Here is a 16,253-nt window from a genome sequence, read left to right on the forward strand (position 1 = left end):
TCAGGTGGCTGTGCATTGTGGACATAAGGGAATGATACTCATATGTTAGCCAGGAGTGGAACGTGATTTTTAAGATGTAGAGTCAATGGACTGGAGTCATGTATGCTTAATGTTGGTGTTACCAATCAGGCTGGGGTCCATTTGTTCGACCTGGATAGACATTATGAGAAAATAAGGAAAAGCTTTTTAGGTGTTGGTCTTCAGTAGCTTTAGAATTTTCGTCTTGTTTGGCATTTGACAACAGTGAATACAGCATTTGACAGCCATTTGCAGCAGAAGGTGGGAGCAGCTGCAGGTTGAACCCTCTGGCATTATAGTTCTAGTGCAGGCCTTGGGTGCCCAGACCCTTAACTCTACACTTTAGTGTAGGCCTAAGAAGTCAGGATCCCATAGTCTTTAGCGTCAGCTGGTTTTGTGGCTTCCAGGTGGGCCTAGGTATCAGGATCCTTAGTCCTTAACAATGGCCAGTGTTATAGCTCTCAAGCTTGAGGACACTGAGATCCTTGGTCCTAAAGGCTAGGCAGCTTTTTAGAACTCTTGCAGTAACTAGGACTGCTATTTGTCTTCTCTGGGTCTTTCTAGCCTTCTAGCCTTTTTCAGCCTCAACTCTTGTCTTCTCTACTTCCTCTATCCCCTTGTTGCTGCCCCGGTGTTCTCTTGAATGGTTTAGTGTCTTGTGCAGCTGTCAAGCAGCCAGTTACTTGGCTGCTGCCATAGCTCAGCCTCCTGACCACTAAGCTCTGCTTGCCAATGCTCAGCTCTACCTCCTCAGTTGTCAAGCAGCCCCCTGCCTTGCTGCTTTTGTGCTCACCCTGCTGATTGCTCAGCTGTTGTTGTTACTGTCACTCTACCGCTGCTTTACAAGAAAAGACCATTTAAGAGAAACCACTTTGGGCCCTAATGTTGCAACACCAGGGGAGGCAGCACAGGAGAGTATCTAAATGTGCCTGAGCAGCCTATGTAGACAGTGACAACACAACTCACATGCAAATGAAGGTTTTTGTTTGCACCATTCATAGCAGTCCTCCTGCTAGGCCAGGAGACCCCCCCAACCTGGTGTAGGTGGAAATGATTGCAGTCACCTAGAGTTTACCCAGGCTTAAGAAAGCAGAAAGTCTGCTATAGACTGAAACAATCCTGGCTGAGGTTGATTCCTCAGGTGCTGAAGTACTCACCAGGAATTGTGGTGGCTTTGGAGTGTTCAAAATGGCTGGTCTGTCTGGATGACTGACCAGTAGTCCTTTTGCTCAAGGCAGACAGGGTTCAACAACAGGGGGTCCAATTTGGAAGTCAACCCCGCACCCTGATCCCCAGCACGAGGAGTGCTTATCATAAGCACTTAAGGAACTTACTAATAATGTTAAATGCCCAGGAACCAAGGGACAGATGTGTCCTCTTCCTCTGTCTCATTGACAGGTTTAATTTGTAGGGTGAGATGTGGCTTGGTTAAGATTTAGGTTTTTAGCAATGCCTATTAAATTATTTCTTCTTCTTTTAAATAAAAATTTTGACAACTTCAGACTTACCAGCCATAGCACTTAAAAACCCACAAAACACTTCATGCTGTTGGGTGGAGAATGCTGTTGGGTGTAGATGAAGTAAAGGCACTGCTAACAGCCACAGTGGTGATAACCAGAGCAGGGAAGAGGGAGCTGAATAGACTGCCTGGCAGCAAGGGAAACGAGTCCTCAGTGTGCAGTTCCAGGGGCAGAGCAGAGCTTGCATCCTCCTGTTCTGTTTTTGTTTGCTCTGTATTTATTTTGTCTTGGGCCTTTCTTAGCCTGTGCTCTGGATCCATGAGATGAGCAAGCAGTCACAAACGTTGAAGATGCATGTTTGGATTATGAAATAAAAGATGCGTATGTGCTAACAATTGCATTTACAATGAAGTGATTTTGCCATTTTTGTTGCTGTTCACAGGCAGAAGAAATCCTTAGACAAGAACTGGAGAAAAAAGAAACACCAAGTTTATACTGCTTGCTTGGGGATGTCCTTCGAGACCACTCCTGCTATGACAAGGCCTGGGAGTTGTCTCAGCACCGCAGTGCTCGTGCCCAGCGCTGCAAAGCCCTCCTTCATCTTCGGAACAAGGAGTTTCAGGAATGTGTGGAGTGCTTTGAGCGCTCAGTGAAGATTAATCCCATGCAGGTTAGACCGGGAAACCCCGCTGGTTCTTGTGCTTGGGTTTTTCTTTGGGTTTGATTCTGACCCAATGAGTGTTCATTTTCTGTCCTGCTGATTGGGGAGTTTGTCCTTGAGAGCAAAGAACTTAGTTTCTAATATGCTTCTTACTTTTTACCCAAAGTGGACCAGGTGAGTTTTCTTTTACTTTCTGTTGATTTAATTTTGTTGTTATTCTTTTCTCCTATCTGTCTTTAACTCTAATACAGTCATTACTATTTTAAACAGGTGTGTTAGGAGGGAAATGAGAATCATAACTGCAGACAGTATAGGTAGGACTCTGCAGGGGCTTTCTAAGATCAACAATGACAGAAACCTTTCCATAAATAGGGTAACATGTAGAATGGGTTGTTGATCATTTAAGGGAATAATATGTTTGTGTGTACACACACAAATTAATCAGAACACTTAAAATATTTTTGTGTATGTGTGTGTAAATGCATATGTATGTGGGTCTATATATATCTGCATGCATGTAAAGACTAGAGGACAACCTCAGGTATTAGTCTTTAGGAGCTGGCAGCTTTGTTTTTTGAGACAGAATCTCTTAGGGGCTTGGAGCTCACCCCATAGGCTGTGTTGGCTGGCCAGTGAGGCTCAGGATTATTGTTATCTCCCCAATGCTGGGATGAGACGTGTGAGCCACTGTGCAGGTTTTGTATGTGGTTCTGGAGCTCAAACTCAGGCCCTTGTTCCGGAGCTCTTTACTGGTGGAGCCAGTTCTCCAGCCCCATTTAAACTACTTTTTAAGGTTTGAAAAATAAACGAAAAAGGATCTAGATCCTTAAATGAATGATGAATCCACAGGAGACCACCTAGTTTAAAGGGGGAGGTTGCCTTCATTTGTACAAAATGATACTCAGTAAAATGATCTTATTGTTAGAAATACTTTTTTCCCCTCTGTCTGACTATAATTGCCCTTTCCTTTCACCAGTCATGGCTCCCAACAAACATGGACACTGACTTGGGATAATTGATCCAGTGGAGACTTGGTAGCTTCCACCCCTTGCCTATGATGAACAGTGCTTCTATGAAGGCTGTGCAGGAACAGGTGCAGGAATGTCTTTTACACCAAAAAATCAGTTTGCTTAGAATAGGAGTGTCCAACTTCTTGATTTCTGTGGGCCACATTCGACGAAGAATTGTCTTGGGCTACATGTTAAATGCATAAACAACAATTGAACCTTTGATAAAAAGAAAGATCTGTGGTGGCGCACGCCTTTAATCCCAGCACTCAGGAGGCAGAGGCAGGTGGATCTCTGTGAGTTCAAGGCCAGCCTTGTCTCCATAGTGAATCCAGGCCAGCTAGGGCTACAGGGAGACCTTGTCTCAAAAAGACCAAAAAAAGAGAAAGTTCTGAATACGGTTTTTGTGATACTTGCTACCACAGATAAGAAAAACAAAACAACTTAATAATCCTAATTATGGGGTGCCCTTTCACAGAATGTTTAAAATCATTGAGTGGGTTCTAAGTTTGTGATCACTAATCATGCAAATGAGCATATCCAAGTAACAAACTTCATTGATTTTTATATTATAAAAGTAAAAGAGGCCAGGCGTGGTGGTGCATGCCTTTAATCCCAGCACTTGGGAGGCAGAGACAGGCAGATCTCTGAGTTCAAGGCCAGCCTGGTCTACATAGTGAGTTCCAGGACAGCTGGGGCTACAGGGAGACCCTCAAAAAGACCAAAAAAATAAAAAAAAGTAAGGGGAAGCTTTGTGCTAAGATGGAATGGGAGTTGGGTGTTGAATGAATCATGAAAAGTACAAAGATGACTAGAGGGGAGCTGGCTTCGCAAGCGGGGAGAGATTGAGGAAAGGCATGCAGTCTGTATTACTGGTCCAGTACATACTTGCTGTTCTAGTGGTGAGTATTCCAGATTTTAATGCTTTGGTAGGAAGGGTGGCCAGGGAGCTTGGAGGAGTGGGGAGGAAGGAGCAGACAAGGTGCTGTTGTGTAGTCTAGGCTGGTCTCATCACTTCCCTTGTGATGGAATTATGGGCATGCAACACCATGCCTGGCCATGTTTTTCACTTATAAATGAAGTTCTGTCCCCCAGTTTCACTGGGGCGAGATAGAGTAGGTCTTTGTAAGCATCTTCTTGTTTCTTCACCTTCTGCTGTATCTCATCTGGTACTTTGCTTAGGTGTAGTCAAGTGCTGGTTCACTTCATAATGCAATCAAAGCTGAAGGACAACAAGGAATGGCCTGCCTGGCTTTTCTGTAATCCTTTCCCAGGTATAACTCAACTAATGTTTTCTTCAACTAAAACCAACTCTGTGCTGAAAGTAGTTGAGAAAACCAACTCCTTTGGGTCTTGCTGGTGGTGGAAGAAGTGCTTGAACCATTGTCTCTGTGTGACTTCTGATACATACCAGACGTGCATGCCATGCTGTGGGCCATGAGATGCATGAACCAGTTGGCAGGGTCAGAGGATAACACAGGAATTTATAGGCTAGACTTATGGTAGGGAGAAGAGGCAGAACAGCCCCACTGTGGATAAACACGAAGAGAGCATTTTGCTTGATTTCTGTTGCTCTGATAAGCACCATGACCAAAATCAACCTGAGGAAAGTGTTCGGCTTACACAGGTAACAGTTTCTCACTGAGGGAAGTCAGGATGTAACTCAAGGCTGGAACTGAAGCAGAGACCGTGAAAAGATCACTGCTTCCTGGCTTATGCTCAGCTAGCTTTCTGGGTATTTTTTGGGGGGGGGGTTGAGACAGAGTCTCCCTGTAGCCCCAGCTGGTCTGGAACTCAAGAGAGTTCCTCTCAGGCGTGGCCACAGGTCAGTGTGATTGAGGCAGTTTGTCAGTTGAGGCTGCCTTAGATGCTCTGTCAAGTTGACAACTAAAACTAACTAGGACAGAGAATGAACTGGTTTTGTGGAAGATCCCAATTAGATTCCTCTTCTGGCCTCTGCAGGCACTTGCACTCGTGTACAAACCCACATTCAGACATACATAGTTAAAAAAAGAAAAACAGCCGGGCATGGTGGCACACGCCTTTAACCCCAGTGCTCGGGAGGCAGAGGCAGGCAGATCTCTGTGAGTTCAAAGCCAGCCTGGTATACCAAAGTGAGTTCTAGGCCAGCTGGAGCTATAGGGAGACCCTGTCTCAAAAAGACCAAGAAAATAAATAAATAAAAATAAAAACAAATCTTAAAACCCATGCCTAAGTGTAGTAATGCAGCTGTGGGAGGTGAATTTTCTTGTTTTGATTAGCACTTTGCTGTTTGTTTGTTTATTTATTTATTTTGTTTGTTTGTTTGTTTGTCATTTTGAGATGGGGTATCTCTATAGCCCCTACTGGCCTGGAACTTACTATGTAGACCAGGCTGGCCTCAACCTCCTGGAGATCTGCCTGCTCAGCTTCCCAAGTACTAGAATTAAAAGTGTGTGCCACCATGCCCTGCACACTTCATTTTTATGTAGAACAAATGAAAATGAGCAAAATTAGTTATGAAGATTAGTTTTTCTTGTGTGTACATGTAGTTATAGTTTCTTATGTATATGTATAGTTTTCCAACTGGATGTGAAAAATGAGGGCACATACTATTAATGTACTAGCTCTGTTAGTGGTGTTCTGAAAACAGTTGAATTTGCTCTATTAATGCACTAATGCATTCTGAATAAACGTTTTAGAAATTCAATTTGTCATGGGGAAACATCTGACATCTCTAACTGTTGTATAAACTCAGTTAAAAAGTTAAATAAACAAAGAGATGAAGTTGTTTTAGGGATGTAAGGAGGACACAAATCATACAAAATAAGGCACAGTTTTTCCTTAATATATTTTAATTTTCCAATAACTAGTTTATTACTATTATTACTGTTACTATTTTGAGATTGTGCCCCACTGTGTAGCCCAGACTGGCCTGGAATTCATAATCCTTCTGCCTTAGCTTTCTCAGTCCTGGGATTAGTAAGTGTGCACCACTACACTTGGCAGTAATTTTATTTTTGAAAATGGCTTTTTAATAGACACATCTTGTAAGTCTTCTGATATAAAACCAATAATTGGTCAGTGGTTAGTCAATAGATAAGCTTTGAAAGATCATACAGTTTATTTTTTGTATTCTGGTTCTTTTTGAAAAGGATTACAGTTTGGACAGTACATTGTATGGTCGCCTGACTAAACATTATCAGGTACTTGCTGTGTGCTAGACACTGATATGGGGATATATTAGGCTGTGCCAGCCTATCAGCAGAGAGCAGAGAGTTTGTGCTGGGAAATGATAAAGGTAGACCAGCTTGAGAACCCTTAAGGCCCTGCTTTAGGGTTATCTAACTTTATGAATGTGGGAGTCTGTGTGGTTTTGAATACAAAGAATGATATGTCACAAGTAGTGTTGTAGACATTTTAAGGAAAGAATGAATGTCACGGGTGTGTATCAGTGAGTTTCACAGCGAGCATGAAAAAGAATGGGTTGAAATCTTGCTGCAAAGGAAAATTTTCCAAGTTTACTCTTGGGTTGGCAGGATGGAGGGATGCCTCGGAGTCAGGAAGGATGAGAGTTTTCTCAGTTGTCTAATTAAAAAGGAAAATGTTTCTCTGTGTGTCTTTGTGTGTATTGGGGATTGAAACCAGGTGCTAGCACATGTTAAGTACATAGTCTACCACTGAGCTACATCTTCAGGCTCTGAATGTCTCTATTGTTAGCCACAGAAATCCAGGAGAAAGGAAGAACACCTTTTGCAGGGCAGGTGATGTGGTTTTGGATACTGAATGTGAGATGATGGTGCTGCATTTAAAGATGACTGATGAGTGCATTTCTCACAGAATTGTTCTGAGAGAGAATATGGACATCTCCAGCAATTGGAGGAAGGTAGAAGAAATGGCAGCAGTGGAATACAAATTTAACAGAACACACAGGGTCAATTCAGTAGAGTGGACCAGAGGGGAAAGACCCAGGGAAGGGGCTCCTGTATACTAAAGGAAGAACAAGCATCCATGAGTGTCGTCAAGTGTAACGTCCAAAGAAAGCCAAGGAGGGCTCACTGGGTTTGAAGCTCACTGGTGATCTTCAAAAACAAAAGACTCTGGAGACTAAAGAGTGAGTGGTAGGTGAGGCAACAGAGTAATGTTTACTTAAGGGGCATGCCAGAGAGATGAGGGTCAAAATAGAATGTTGAATTCAGAGCCACAGGGTCAAGAAAAACCTTTTGAGATATTAGAGGTCTTTGGTTGAAGACAGAAATGAAACACTCCAATGAGATGAGTGTGGGAAAGTTGAATGGTAGAGAGAGGAGACAGTCCCCAGGGAATGCCATTCTAGGGGACAGTGTGAACAAGCCCTACTTCAGGCTTATCTAACTTTATGGATGTGGAAGTCTCTTGTGGTTTTGAGTAAAGGATGTCACCAGTGGTTTTGAAGAAATTTTAAATAATGAATGTCATGGGTGAGTGTCAGTGAGTTTAGCAGCAAACATGAAAAAGAATGAGTTGAAAATCTTGTTATGTTACACAGGAAAATGTTCTGATATTGTTCATCTAAAAGATGAAGTTATTAGGTCTGAAACAAGGAATACTATTTCCATTGAGACCACAGGAAGCTGGTAGTTCCTGTTGAGTAAGCATTTATACTCCAAACTAGTATGTAAATGTGTATTCTTTTTAGACCATTTACAGGTATTGAGTACCTGTAAATTGAGAAGGATTACTAAGATGCAGACTCTTGCTGCCCTATGGTTTCTATAAGTTAAATGGAGAGAGAACTATGAATCCCATAGTTCTACCAATGGTAGAGTCATGGGCCAAATGCTTTGGATGCCTAAAAATGAATGAGGGTGTGATGGTCAGAGAAGGCCTAACGGAGAAGTGAGTATGAGTGTGACTAAGAGGATGTGGACATTTAGACAGAACAGGAAAACTAGGAGCATGCATTCCAGGAAAGGAAGCTAGTGGATTTATTGTAGAGTTTTGAGTTGTTTTATTTTTAAATTTTATTTATTATTTTTATTTTGTATGTATGAGTGGATTGCCTGCATGTATGTGAGTGCACCCATGTTGTGCAGTGCTGCGGAGGTCAGAGAGGGCTTCAGATTCCCCTGGAACTGGAGTTAAGGACGGTTCATAGCCACCATGTGGGTGCTGGGAATTGAACCCAAGTCCTCTGCAAGAGCAGTCAGTGCTCTTAACAGCTGAGCCATCTCTTAACCCTGGTTTCCTTCTTTTTAAAGCATGGATATGGATCAGTAAGATGGCTCAGTGGGTAAAGCTGTGTGTAGGTGGATGCACCCATGTCGTGCACTGCCCGTGGGTTCTAGTTCCCCTGGAACTAGAGTTACAGACAGTTGTTAGTCATGATGTAGGTGCTGGGTTCTCTGCAAGAGCAGCCAGTGCTCTTAACTACTGAACCATCTCTCCAGTCCCGAGTGTATTTACTAGGTTCCAAGTACTGTTCTGTAAGCCTTATATGGCTATCTTTAGTTCTCAGCATTATCACTGAGATGCTTAATATTTATTACCCTCATTTAGCAGATGAAGAGACAGAAGGATTAGTAAATTGTACCAGATCCTGTAATTTATGAGGACTGGATCTGGGGTTCAGCCTGGGCATTTGTTCCAGTTCCAGAGCTCTTAACTTTCAGTTTTACCTCTCAAGGATATCATATCAGGACATAATGCTATCTTTGGCCAAGGCCAGATTATGGAAAGTCCTGAGTACCAGACTGTTCAGTTAGAATTTTTTCTTCCTTTAACAAAGTCTCACCCAGGATCTAGTCAGAAACAGTGTGATGTTGTAAGGTTGCTATCTGGGAATCATCCAGCACATGATAGTGAGTGAGTCATTAGTGAATTAGAGGAACCAAGGCCTCCCTGACAGCCCAGTTGATAAACTGAATAGGCTTCTGTGGTGTGGTCCTCTATGATTTTAGTCATCTCAGGGGCCTGTACCACGCTGTTTTGTTTTGATACAGGGCCTTGCTGCATAGCTGAGGCTGGCCTCGAACTTGTCATCTTTCTGCCTCAGCTTCCCTAGTGCTGAGTCTGTGGATGTGCATGTGCCACTACACCCAGATCATTTTAGTTTTGGAAGGAATAAAATATCTTTAGTTGAAATGTAATTCAGTGGTTTCTGTTGTAAAGTTGTATTGCTTGTGGTAGAAGACTGAAGGAAATTGGAGCTCACATTCTAATGAGAGACAGAATGAACATATGTAAATAATATGTGCAGAAAAAAGATTCTTTCCTTTTTGTTCTTCCTTTCTCATATTGGTAAGCAATAAAAATGAAATGCCAAAGGTCTAACTTGCTCAAACTGTCAAGAAACAGGAGCCCTGTGATAGCATCTGGGCCATAGCTGAGACTGAAGTACAATGGGGGTGGAGTGGGAAGCTGCAAACCTTTGCTGCCTTAGACCTGGTTTTGCATCTAGGAACCCCAAGGGGCACAGCAGAGGCCAGTCTCCTCACCTTTCTGCCCTTGTAAGATGGAGATTCCAAACCCTGTGTCAATTTACTGTTGGAAAAATAAGCCAATATATACACAGGGCCTAGCACAATTCTGGTCCACAGTAAGCTCTTGGTAGTAGATGCTACAAAGTGTACTTTTCTTTTCTGCCTGCTTGCACTGTAGTCACGATGTAAGTCATTGCTGCCCATTATCTGTAGCATAGTAAGTCTAACAGGAGAGTCTCATATACCAATGACATTTAAGCACATTGTAACATTGTAAATTCTCTGGAAAGAGCAGGCAAATAGAAGAGGAGTAATAATCAGATCCAAACAAGAAGAGAGGTAGCAGGAATAATTAATAGCTGATAGTAAAAGTAAAATTAACATTAAAGTGGAGGAAAGTATTCTTTTAGTGAGACACTGAAACTGGCAGGTTAAGGCTTGTGCATCTTTAGGGAGGAGAATTAAGATTTAGTAAATGAGTAGTTTGGTTATGAAAGACTTGATGACACACATTAAAAAAAAAAAAAAAAAGAGCATTAAGCATCACTTTGGGAAAAGCTACTGCCTGACAGCATTGCTGGTGCTTGTGGACTTGGCCTAGCTCACCTTCTGTTTGAAGAAACCACGTTCAGCAACTTGTTTGTGTGTGTGCCATGGAACTGAGGCTGGGAAACAGAAGGGAGAGAATGGAGATAAGGCATGCCTTTAAGGGTTAGGTTATGTTAACCTTTAGCATACGTGACAGGAAGATTCAAAACAGTTGGCTATAAGAGAACTTAGCAAAAAAGTATGGACCTACTGATATTCATTCTGCGGAAATCCCAAGGAAAAAGGAAATTTGAGTAGCAGACTTAACAGTTTAAGACAAAAAATTGTGATATCTTAAGCAGGTGGTACTTTTTGCATATATGCCTAAAAACCCTTGTGAAAAAAATTTCATCCGTTCTCTAGTACCACTTGATTGTTGTTAGCCCTCAGAACTTTAATTTATTAGCCCTTAGACACTAATTGCCTTTCTTTTTCCCTTTCTTTTTTGTCTTTTTTGAGACAGGGTCTCCCTGTAGCCCCAGCTGGCCTGGAACTCACTATGTAGACCAGGCTGGCCTAAATCTCACAGAGATCCTCCTGCCTCTGCCTCGTGTTGGGATTAAAGGCATGTGCCACCATGCCCCACTCTAATTTCTCTTTCAAGCATTAACGTTTTACTACGTATTGTAGTCACTATCTTCATCACACATACTACACTCTGGGAACAGTCATCATTGTGAGGCCCTGAGCAAATGATTTCCTCTCCAGGCACATTTTCCTCTTGGCTTCTTTTGAATTGATTCTAAGGCCTCTAATTGAATAGCTTTTTAAACCTACTGGATTCTCATTACTGTTTGTATGAACACTGTTCTTACTCTACCACTAGATGTCAGTAGTGTACTTCAAACCCTATCACTTCTGGGGCATAAAAGCCGTGGAAATTCAGTCTAACTCCCCATTTAATACATGGGGACTAAGATTCAGAGGTTAAGTGACATAGCCAAGGTCATGTAGGTGCTCAGAACCTTTTGAATCAGTCAGTCATCCATTTTCTCTCCTCTGTTGTACTCTATGTGGCTTTGTGAGGGAAATTCTAACATTATGTTCCCAGCCATTCTTGTTCTTTCTAAAATTATTTTAAAATTAAAAAATTACTCTTTAAATAAGTATATTACATTTAAAATAAACACTTGCTCTGCTTTTGTGTTTACGTAATGGCTGCACACACTGGATCTCAGCTTCGATAGAACTGTGGAAGACAATGGCTTCCTGACTTGTCCATAGAAATCCCAGCCAGAGCCTCTCTGTCTAGTGGCCATTTCTTTCCATTCTTGGCTAGACTTTTTGGTAAAATGTTTCCTTTTAGCGCCTCCCTCTAACTGAACATGAATGTTAGTTCCTTATGTCCCCCTGTACTGCTGCTCTGTCCATCTGCATAGCCAAGTCAGGTCATCCTTTGGGAGAAAAGAAGACAGTAGCAACAAACCAGATCCCTTGGGTATTCCCAGCACACATTATCTGCACTATTTGTGTTCTTTTCTGTCTTTATTGGTGACAAGGGTAATGTTATCATAAATCATGGCTCATTTGTGGGCAGGATGGTATAATGGGAAAGAAGTGGAAAAGATGTAGGCTTTGGAGTCACACTGACGGGGTTGAATGTCTCCTTAATGAGGGTGGTATTTACTTCCTTATGACTGTGTCTGAGGAGTACATGAGGTAATATATGAAAAGCTCTTAGTGTCAGTACCTGGCACACTTGGTAGATGCCCATTATTTTGGTGACTATAAAGAGGAAACAGGAGTGATTATAGTATATGAAAGCTTGGATTGAAATGTGGCTAGTCAAAGTTGATACAGGCTTCTCTTACCAAAAATTTTGGGGAGTCAGGTCAGAATATTGGCAAGGCTCAGGCATTTTGAGACCCTTCAGGGCATTTCACACTATTCCAAATTTAGTCCCAGAATGAGATGAGATACCCTTCATTACAGGTTAGCTTACATAAGTCAACATATCTGACATGGCATCCAATAAAGGACACACATATTGTATCACTTTGTATAGAAAAAACTGCTACTGAAAAAAACACTTGATGAAGCCAGCTCAGTTAAGCTCATGCCTATAGTCCTAGCACTTGAGAAACTGAAGCAGGAGGACTGATGAGAGTTTGAGACCAGCCTGGGCTACAATGGGACCTGTGTAATAAGCCCAAACCAAATCAAACCTACCAAACAAAAGTGCTTGCAAAATAGGTTTTTATTTCAGAGACATTAAATGGTGAACAAGAGTGTGCCTTAGAATTGATGGACTACAACATGAGGGCTTTGAAATATTCAACCTTTGTGGGAGAAGGGGACTTGTTTTACATATTCTCATGTAAGTTAGCATTGGATGTGGGTCCCCTTAGATTGTATTGTGTTCAGGGAACATGCATTGAATAGCTCTTTATTTTTATTTTTATTTTTTGAACTTTTTAAGACAGGGTCTCCCTGTAGCCCCACCTGTCCTGGAACTCACTACATAGACCAGGCTGGCCTTGAACTCACAGAAATCTGCCTGCCCCTGCCTCCTGAGTGCGCCACCACGCCTGGCTGAATTGAAGGCGTGTGCCACCACGCCCGGCTGAATAGCTTTTATCCATTTTATTAATAGCCAGGTGAGGGACTGTGGAGATGGCTCTGTGGTTAAGAGCACTGATTGCTCTTGTAGAGGACCAGGTTTGATTCCTACCACCTACATGGTGGCTAGCAACTGTCTGTAACTCTAGTTCTAGAGGATCTAATGCCCTCTTCTGACCTCCAAGGGCATTGTACAACACAGGTGTTCTTTCATACATGCAGGCAGTATACTCATAGACTAAAAATAATAAAGTATCAAAAAAAAAAATAACCAGGTGAAAGCAAAGTAGAGCTCTTTTTAAGTTGCTGGAAGTCCCATAATTCAGAAAAGTGAACTAGGTATAGCCAAGTCCCTTCCGCCCTTCCTCCCACCAGATGCACACCACTCTCTTTTCAGGCTTTACCTACCCCTCCACCAAAATCTGCTCTGCATAAAGGCCCTTGGTGGCAGTTATTTATAGCCACTTGTGAATTCATGGTGAAGTGTTAAATTGCCCAAGGATGTTTGCTTTGGAAGCCTTATCTCTAATTATCAGCTAAAAATCTTTATCTGCTTAGAGAACTTTCAGGCCTCTGTTAGCCATATGGAACAAGTTTTGTGGGGATGGCTGAGGGAGGAGGGATGTGGAGACTACTCCTCCTCTGCTGGTGAGGAAGGGGGTGGAATGTGTGTGTGTGTGTAGTTCGTCATTTCCTTTCCCACTCCTGTCCCTGCCTTTGTGCTCACAGTCTATAAGAAAGTAGACTTCCATTTACTGCCGGCTTTGTCTGAAAGGAAAACAAACTTAACTCATACCTATGTTTCTGACTAATGTCATCAGATTTTTATCAGTTTTAACTCCCTTTTGTAAGGTCTATTGAATTTTCAGGAAACCATGTGTTGTAAAGAATTCTTTTATAATTTACCTGTTTTGTAAATCTCAGCCAGATTCTGACCCTATGTTTTCCAAGTTATTTGTAGACATGCCTACATAGACACATGGGGTGGGGAGGGGCAGGGATGTTGGCTCTTGATTAAACTGCAGAAGTTACCTACATTTTATGGAGAATGAAAGCTCAGATGTCTTTTTAAGTTTGTGATACATTCATCAGTTGTGAATCTGCTGATACTCTGTATACTTTTTTCACATAATAGATGCTGAGTACAAATGTTTGATTAACCCCAGGTTTAGAATACCAGACTCTAATATAAGGCTTGTAAACAAAGCTGCCCATTACAGTTAAGGAATTTGGTTAATACCAACTATAGACTTTCTCAGCAAAATATATACAGTGATATTGCATATGTTCTCAGTGTTACAGTAGCTTTGAAAGCATGGAAAATTTGATCTCCAGTGCTTAATTTCCTACATTTAAACTAAATGCAAGGTAAATATTTGTTATATGGTTATGAATTCTTTATAGAAGTGTGTTTGTCAATGATATCTTAAGTAATGTTGAGATCTTAAGAATGTTGATCATGACATCTAAATGTGTGTATGTGTTTGAATGACTCTGACTTTTGGTCTTTGCAGCTTGGGGTCTGGTTTTCTCTAGGTTGTGCCTACTTGGCTTTGGAAGACTATGGAGGCTCAGCAAGGGCATTTCAGCGCTGTGTGACTCTAGAACCTGACGTAAGTTTGTTCGGCCTCTTCCTTTTTTCATGTTCTTAGTGTTCTTTTATGTTATCTGCTGAATTGTACTGTGTAAACTGTAATAGCCATTCCTTTTGTGTTAGAAGGAAGTGTACATTTGATGGAAGGTTACACTCAAGGTATATGGTTTTTAAACCTGGAAATGTATTTTTTTTTGTCTCATAATAGCTAAGGCTTCATTTAGAAAATAATTTTAGTAAGGTAGCTTTCAGTTAAAACTGTGTATCACTGGCTGATACAGCAAGGTGTCCAGTGTCTTTTATCATTTACTAACATGCGGCCCATGCTAATCATTAGAAGGTTCTTTTAGTGTAATTTTTTTTCTGTTTAACAGCTTTGTGGAGTTGATAGTTCACATACTGTGTACCTGTTTAAAATGCAGATTGAGTGATTTATTTTCCCCAGTGTATTCACAGTTGTAGTTAGAACAATTTTAGAGCATTTTTGTCATCCTAAAAAGAAACCCTGGTACCCACCAGCAGTCACTCCCCCTTTCTTCTCTAGGTGCCTTCTTTCCTTTGCCAGCACTGGTCAGTCTTTGTAGATGTGTCTACTCTGGATGTTTCAGATCAATGGACAAAATGACTGGCTTCTTTCTCTTAGATGAATATTTTTACGGCCCATCCATGTTGCAACCTGTATTAGTAATCCACTTTGTTTTTAAATTTAAAAAAAAGTTTTGTTTAGTATTTATTTATTTATTTAGGATTTTTGAGACAGGATTTTCCTCTAGCACCAGATGGCCTGAAACTCACTATGTAGACCAGGAGTCAATTCTCTGCTTCCACCATGGGGGTCCCAGGGATCAGACTGAGGTTTGCATAGGAAGGGCTTTTGCCTGTTGAGCCATTTCTCTGGCCCCAAAGCTGAACATTTTTCTGGTTGGTTTGGATTTTTGGAGACCGGGTCTTGCTATACTGTCTGTGCTAGACTGCATCTCACAATGCAGCTCAAGTTGACTGGCCTTGAACTGGTGATCCTGCTGAATGCTGGGATTTCAGGCCTGCCCTGTCATGCTCAGTGATGCTCTCTAAAGAATCTATTCATCTTTTTTCTTTTGTTGCCAACCCATTGACAATTCCTAATTGACTCCCTGGTCCCCTGCTCCAGGGTGGTGAAGATTCCATTCCATTTTATTTTCTTTGACTACTGGAGACTGAACTTGGAGTTGTGTGCATACTAGATGGCTGCTCTACAGCTGAGCTACATCCCCAGCCCTATTCCCTCCTTTTTTCCCTAATAGTTTATAGTTTCAGCCCTATAGACCATTGTAAGTTAATTTTTTTGTGCATGGTGTAAGAAAGAGGTCCAGTTTCATTCTACATGTCGATCTCCAGTATTGCCAGAATCACTTGTTTAACAGGCTATTTTCTCCCATGGTATGGTCTTGTCACTCTAGTCAAAAATCAGTTGACCATAAATGTAAGAATTTAATTACAGGTTGTCAGTTATATTTCCTGAGCTGTTTGTCTCTGTTGTGCTAGTACCTTGGTTGTATAGTGAGGCCTTCAAGTGAGCCTTGGAAATGTTGAGTGTGAATCCTCAAACTTCATTCTTTTTTTAGGATTATTTTGACTACTTGGGATTCCTCAAATTTCTGCAAAAAAAGTATCTAAGATGTTGCTAGAACTTACATTTAATCTGAAGAGCAGTATTGCTTCTTTAATATATTTAAAAAAATATTTTATTATTTTTATTTTATGTTTATGAGTGAGTGTATTGCCTGCATGTATGTGAGTGCATCTGTGTAGTGCAATGCCATGGAGGTCAGAAGAGGGCTTTGATTCCCCTGGAACTCAAGGATGGCTCGAAGCCTCCACGTGGGTTCTGGGAATTGAACCCAGGTCCTCTGCAAGAGCAGTCAGTGCTCTTAACTACTGAGCCAT

At 41.6% G+C, this 16,253-nt stretch overlaps 1 protein-coding gene across 3 annotated transcripts in view; it reads left to right on the forward strand.

The window, feature by feature from the left end:
* The window catches only part of Ttc27 (tetratricopeptide repeat domain 27), a 170,925-nt gene that overhangs the window by 107,700 nt on the left and 46,972 nt on the right, over nt 1-16,253 (forward strand). For all 3 annotated transcript variants that reach the window (XM_008849048.3, XM_029554058.1, XM_029554057.1), the window contains 2 exons: nt 1,921-2,148; nt 14,248-14,346. In XM_008849048.3, the coding sequence (XP_008847270.1) occupies nt 1,921-2,148; nt 14,248-14,346 (327 nt within the window). The remainder of the gene's footprint in view (nt 1-1,920; nt 2,149-14,247; nt 14,347-16,253) is intronic.

This window comes from Nannospalax galili, unplaced genomic scaffold (genome assembly GCF_000622305.1).
Source record: "Nannospalax galili isolate Female #2095 unplaced genomic scaffold, S.galili_v1.0 scaffold344, whole genome shotgun sequence".
Classification (NCBI taxonomy): Eukaryota; Metazoa; Chordata; class Mammalia; order Rodentia; family Spalacidae; genus Nannospalax; species Nannospalax galili.